Genomic DNA, 6,970 nt, shown 5'->3' with positions numbered 1-6,970 from the left:
AAGCCTAAGGGAAAGAGTAAGGATAGAATCTTGCCTCAGAAACTTTTGTTCAAAGTTTCAACGTCGTCTTCTTAAAAAATCCCGGCGAGTTCCAAAACTCGGTTACTATTCATGGGTACGAAACACTATTCCCGAACTCAAAATCTGATCTCTACCGTTCATATTGTGCGACACTGAGTCATGAACCTATCCTCCAAATTTCAGCTCGATCGGACTACGGACGAAGCGGTATCGGATGTTTGATGAAATCTGGGCAGAATGGAAAAAACCTGTGCGACCCAGTTACTGTTCACGAGTACGAATCACTGTTCCAGAGGTCAAAGTCTGATCTCCACCGTTCAGATTGTGCGTCACTGAGTCGTGAACCTCTCCTCCAAAATTCAGCTCGATCGGACCACGGACGAAGCTGGATCGGAGCTTTGATCAAACTTTGGCAGAATGTGAAAAACTGCGTTTTTCCTTCTCCACTTCCACAAAATGTGTGCTTTGTTTAAAAAAAACCCTACACAGACGTCTACCTTATACTTATAGAGTTTTTCTAAACCCTAGGTTCATTTAAGTCCAACTCACAATCCTAACCGGCCCATCCAATTAACGTAGAAACCTACGACAGCTATAATATAAAACCCTAATTTATACTATAATTAAAACCCTAGTTAGATGTATTTACCTAATTACCCTATTCACCATTAAATACTTAACAAATAATCTAATTGAACAAAATAATAATTAGTAAACCCAATTAAACCAAATAAGACACACATAAAATAAGACATACATAGAATAATTAAACCAATTACACTTAAACCATTAATGCCAATTAAATAATTAAAACACTAACAAGTAATTCCAATTAAATAACTAAACTAATTACACTTAAACCATTAATGCCACTTAAATAATTAAAACACTAACAAGTAATTCCAATCAAATAACTAAAAATAAATATCATTTAAATAAATTAAATCACCACAAAAGAAAACAATTAAGCACCTAATAAAAAAAATAATGACACATAATCAAATAAAATGCACTTAAATAATAAATTAAATACCATTAAATACCAGGAATATCCTTTTTAAAATTAGGGGTATTACATTCCGTCCCTCGTAGGGGTGCAACTTGGATTGGGTAACCCGAGCCCAGCCCGATTTTTCACAGGTTTGGGCAATCATTTTTACAATTAAGGTTGGACTTGGGTTAAAAAATCTCAACCCGAATTTAATTAGGGTTGGGCTTAGGTTGAAGTGCTAGCAACCCGAACCAACCCAAACCCGAATTCGAATATTATTTTCATATATATTTTTACTTATAAATACATTATATATAAAATTTAAACTATGATTACTTTTTTTCTTTATAACATTTTTTTTTTTTTTTGTTAAATCTTAACTTATTGTATTTTAATATTTAGGAGAATTAATTTTCTAAAAATTTGTTTATAATTTATTAAAAATTTACAAAAAATCTTTAAACTTTTTCTTATTTAAGAGTAATTTAATCTAAAACTAATTCAATGTCATATTAAATTTTCGGTATAAATATTAACCATATGAGTAATCTGAAATAACCCGAAGTTTTAATCCGGAATATAAATCCGAATTTAAAAGTAGAAGGATGGGTTGGACTCAGATTGAGTAGTTAAGGTTCAGGATAGGATTAGAATTGGACTTGGGTTTAGCATTTCAAATAGTGAATTGGACTCAAGTTATACGTCAAATCCGCCCGAGTTGCAGCCCTAATCCCTCGGGACTAACAATAGTACAAGAATATCCAACTGTTGTCCGTCGACTAAGCCTTTCGGCTTGAAGTTAGGTCCTACTCACCCTCTGTGGACGAACCTTGTGGAGTAGCCCTTAAGTTTTCGGGGCATTGAATTCTCACAAATGTAGGGTATATTTGGGATTCTGAATTTTGGCCAAGTCACACGAGTCACGTGCCTCCACTTAACGTTAAATATGAGACTATGAACTAATAATTTGCAACAAACGGGATAGTTGAGGGGTTAAGGTGTCACGAGATAGGATTTTTTTTAGTGCACTTATTTTGCATTCTCCGGATAATTAATTTAATTTTTTTTTACTCGAATAATTTACTTTAATAATATTGCAAGTGGAAAAAAATAAAAAATAAAATAGTCGGTCATATAAAACCCTCGTTTCGTATTCTTGGTCGCAAGGCGGAAGCAGTGTTGCAGAGGCAGGTTACACCTTCACATATCATCCAAGTGATCTCTCTATCTCTCCTGTACATACATACATACACTAAATTTGTTAATTCATCCGGTAGAGTATTGATTTTTATCACTACTGTTATACATCCTTAGGTTCATAAAGAGTCGTCGTGTTGCAGATTTAGGGTTTTGGTCACTCATTAATGATTTGTCTATCAATGGTATCAACTGCATTTTCCCCTTTATTTCTCTCCGCTTCGTTAACCTTAGTCTACGAGCCATTCTGTGCATGTAAATTGGTAAATCTTATTTCATTTTTATTTTTATTTTAATTTTTTTTGCAGTGATACATCTATGAATTTGAATGTCTTGATATATATCGAATATGCATATTTTTGTGTGAGTTTTTTGATATTCACAAAAAATACTTGAACTATAGATTCAACACCAAGGAAAAAACAACCATACAAAATGTTTTTGATTTTGTTAGTGGAGGAGTGTTTGTTGAATTTGTTCTTACTTTGCTTTGTTTGACTATTCATCCTGTCTGATTGAATTTTTATATAATTTTCGGATCATATAGGAGTTTCCGATCTTAGCATCACCCAGAAAAATGTCCGGGTATGTGAAAGTTTATTGTTTGTTCTAATTATTTATTGTCATTGTTGCATGTTGACAAATGCAAATTGATAGTTTGCACAAGACCCGAACTTTGTATAATTGTTCCAGTCTATCCGCTGTTTATGAGTAGAAACAAGTATCTTCAAGCAACTCGGTGTAGTTATTGTTGTGCACCTATTACTTGTTACTCTTTGGCTTGTTTGCTTGTTGGCTTTTCAGTTGGCTTATCAAAGATATATATATATATATATATATTTTGCATGCCAATTCAATTGGAAGATACTTGACTGATGATAAAAAGGATAATGTCATTGTAATTATATTTGCATGGTAAATAACTCTTATCTATAGAAATAGAAATGGTTTAAAACCTTAAGAAGAGCATATACCATTGCAGAAAATAGGAATTTCAACTTTCTGGCAGGTCATGTGGATGATGTGCGTCTTAATATTACCTTTGAGTCTGTACTCGTAGATGTTAATTTATTTAACTATTTATTATTTGAATAGTTTTACTTCTTGGTATGGTAATACGGTGAAGATTACAAGTAATAAGAGATTTGCAGTTTGATTGATTTTAATGATTGGTTAGAAATAAAAAAGATCATACAAAGTTACAAACATTTAATTGTATGAACTATCAGATAATTGATTTATTTGAAGTCAAATAACTTTTGGCGGAGTAATGACAGTGTAGGGTATCTTAAGAGTTACTAACAACTACCTGTGGCGGAGAGTGAATTTTCATTGTTTTGTTGGGAGTTTAACTGTAAGAGATATCAATGTGCTGGTTTACAGTACCAAGACCCAACAAGTTTTGAGTGCAAATAAAATAAATGGAATAGTTTTGGGATACCTGTAGCCTAGTAATATCTCCTCTACCTTCCTAAGTGGAAGGTCATGGGTTCAAGTCCCATTAGGTACAAAAGTGGGTGCATGAGTTACAACTAGGAAAAGAAAATAGAATAAATGGATTAGATTAGTTATCCGGGCAAGTTTCTACAAGCTGGAAAAGGATTATTGGAAGTTTGAGGTTTTCTCACAGCTGATATGGTTTAATGTGGTGGATGGCACAAGGGTTCATGTTTTCTCTTGAGTGTAGACTCAAGTTTCATAACTAACTTGGTACAAGGTTGGGGCTAATTGATGATTCTTAAATAATTCTTGATTCCACCTTCATTAATTTGTGACATACACAATTTGGATACTGTTTTAAGTTTCCTTAATCTGCATATGAGTAATTGATATAAATATAGTTTGTTAATCAATCTCACTTTTCCATTTGGGAAATTTTTTAATGAGAATGCAAGTGTGCACACACACAAAAGAGGAAAATAAAAAAACAAAAAAGAAAGAAATCTTTCATTTCTTGAAGATGTCTTCCTAATATATCTCTTGTTATTACAGAGAAGATGTTGTTGCAGAGACTTCTGCTCCAGCTCTAGGTGAGCCCATGGACGTCATGACAGCCTTGCAGCTTGTGCTGAGGAAATCACTTGCTCATGGGGGGCTTTCGCGAGGGCTCCATGAAGGTGCTAAGGTGATTGAAAAGCATGCCGCACAGCTTTGTGTGTTAGCTGAGGACTGCAACCAGCCAGATTATGTTAAACTTGTCAAAGCACTTTGTGCTGATCATAATGTCAGCTTGATATCAGTACCTAATCCTAAAACTCTTGGCGAGTGGGCTGGTGTAAGTAATAATTCGTTCCACTCTATTTGCTGCTCTTGTTTTCCAGTATCTTGACTGGGTAATGTTACTCTTTGGTTTTGTTCCTTAAAACTTTTTGAGTAATTATTTGAATCTTGTTTCTTTGTAACTTCTTTATTGATTCTTTCATGCTTAAAAAGTCATTTGTCATCCAAGGACTATGAGTGCGGTCAATTTTATCTGATAAAAAACAGTTTAAGTGGATTTTTATTTTATATTTTTTATCCATCTCTCTCCCTCCCTCTCTCGCACATATTATTTCTGGGATCCATTAGACTACCAAATTCCAGTTTTCATCCTCTATTTATTTGTTATGCTTCTTAATCTTCTTCTACTTTTCTTTTTATTTTTTATTTTTAATCAAGCCCTACCAGGTTATCAAATTCTCGCTACCATGTTGTTGAGGTAGTTCGCAAGGATCAGTATGGATAAGTCCTACTTTTCTATGAAAATGATATTTTAGTTCTATAAGTTTTGTGGAATACTGGTAAAATTTATTCAGAAACTTCTTCAATGATTTCAAGCACTATTGCATTTTCTTTATTGTCTTTCAAACTTTGCACTTCCTTCTCCATCAACGCTTTCCTTTTCACATGTGCAGCCAGTGTGGTGCCTGTGATAGGGGTCCTATTGTTGTGGATCTGACAGTGGCCATAATTAACTCTCTCTCTCTGAAGCAAAAATTAAAGAAAAGAAAGGAAAAGGAAAGGAAGAAAGATATTATTGATATGGTGGCAAGGGGTGGCTTGTATTGAGTTTAGTTGGCCGTTGTGAGGTTTTTAAGGGTTCTTCCTAATGGTATGGAGAGCCTGCAGGTTGGTACAGGTATCTGTAATGAGTGAAGGCCTATAATATATGGGGGGATTATGGGCTTGGTGTAGATTGGAAGTGCTTGGTTTGCCATGCTGAGATATATAGTGAGGATGGAACTCACATCATGTTGTTTGCTAGGGCTGTGAGTCTGGTGGTTAGATGTGGGTTGCAGTAGGTAGTTGAGCTTGAGTGGAAGCAATTGAGCTAAGTTTGCATCAGGTAACGTGTTTTATGGGGATCTGGTGATTGTGCTAGTGAGATACTGCAGACTGTTTGGAATGTGGCTATAATAGTTGAAAATTGTTTTTAACCCTTGTACAAGGATGGAAGTTCACCTTGTGGAAGACCAATGGTGACACTAGTGTCGGGAAACTAAAGATTAGAAGGATAACATAGGGAATGAAAAAAGCTTTGAACTTATTTGGAAACCTTTCGGAAAATGAACTGATTGGTCTTTCACAAAAAAATTGCTTATTTATCTTTTTTGATTGAGAAGTAGGATTTATTGGTACCTCTCTCTGTTCGTAAGGCTTGTGATGCTAGAATTTTTTTCTTAAAATGGCTGACAATGCTCACTGAATATTGATGATTTTTATGTTAATTATTATTATTATTTTTCTTGAATACAGTTGTGTAAGATTGATTCTGAAGGGAAAGCAAGGAAGGTGGTTGGTTGTTCCTGTGTTGTTGTTGAGGTACATCACAGTTTTACTGCCTTTATTAGTTGTTCCAAATAAGTAACAGTCCGTAACAAAAACAATTTACCTAAACAGATTTACCCATCAAATATTTATGTTGATTGAACAATTTTGAACACTGTCTTTGCTTTAAATACTGGGAAGTTTATTTTTTTTTTCTTATTTCTTAGTTTTTTAATGGTCCTTGAATATTTGCTGAATGAATTTTTTTTCTTTTCTTTATCTGATTGTTTGTAGGATTACGGGGAAGAAACTCAGGGTCTTCACATGGTTCAGGAGTATGTGAAATCCCATTAAGCTTACAGCTGAGAATGAGGATCTTTTTCATCGAGGGGTTTTTTCTTTAGTTACTTTTGAGCAGTTTTTATCTCCTTTTCTAGAGATATTATACAAGGGTGCATGGGAACACTTTTTATATATCATCCTGTCTTCTTATTTGAATCATGAGGAGTATTTGTCTTATCAATTGAAATCTACTTGGATCATTTTTCTGACTCAGTTCCTGTTTCGCGATTATATTTTTCACCATCAGAAGTGGCTTGGGAAGTCTATTATATCGTCTGTGGTAGAACCATTGGGACAGTAATGGTTGTCTTCCCTGTGACCTTAGGTATTTTTACTATAGAGAATCTTTTTTGCTGTTACCCTGGACCGTGTAAAATGTATGTTTATTTTTGCCAAGTAGATTATCTGGAGCCATTTCACTTGGCTTAATGTGTTCCTCTAGGCTGGAAGCAGCATGCTGAATCGTGATGGTTATACAACATAATCACTTTCGGAAGAAAAGAGTTTCTTAGTGTCGTTGACGAATTCAGTCTTGACATTCCTCACTGTAGCTCAATGGAACTCGGGCTGGCATGTCTCCAAGTTGGAATGCTATGGTGTAAAACATTGTTCAGAATTTAGAAGATCTTTAACCTAAAAGCATAATATTATCACCACCAATATGTATTGCAT

General features: G+C 34.4%; 1 protein-coding gene across 3 annotated transcripts; it reads left to right on the top strand.

Annotated features, from left to right (window-relative positions):
- Positions 1–2,121: 2,121 nt before the first annotated feature.
- LOC132279758 (small ribosomal subunit protein eS12-like) lies at positions 2,122–6,511 on the top strand. 3 transcript variants are annotated; one of them, XM_059781797.1, is made up of 5 exons: positions 2,122–2,247; positions 2,757–2,794; positions 4,202–4,484; positions 5,945–6,010; positions 6,251–6,511. In XM_059781797.1, the coding sequence occupies exons 2-5, from the start codon at positions 2,787–2,789 to the stop codon at positions 6,308–6,310; spliced, it is 417 nt and encodes a 138-aa protein (XP_059637780.1). In that variant the 5' UTR covers positions 2,122–2,247; positions 2,757–2,786; the 3' UTR covers positions 6,311–6,511. The 3 variants fall into 3 exon arrangements, with proteins under 3 accessions (XP_059637780.1, XP_059637779.1, XP_059637781.1); XM_059781796.1 differs by having other exon boundaries at positions 2,123–2,227; XM_059781798.1 differs by lacking the exon at positions 2,757–2,794 and having other exon boundaries at positions 2,123–2,227.
- Positions 6,512–6,970: the final 459 nt, after the last annotated feature.

The sequence above is a fragment of the Cornus florida genome, unplaced genomic scaffold (genome assembly GCF_030987335.1).
Source record: "Cornus florida cultivar Cherokee Brave unplaced genomic scaffold, ASM3098733v1 CherokeeBrave_3.0.0_Hap2_Chr10, whole genome shotgun sequence".
NCBI classification, from domain to species: domain Eukaryota; kingdom Viridiplantae; phylum Streptophyta; class Magnoliopsida; order Cornales; family Cornaceae; genus Cornus; species Cornus florida.
Note: the sequence above shows the minus strand (reverse complement) of the source record. Positions and strands in the feature narration are given on the sequence as shown.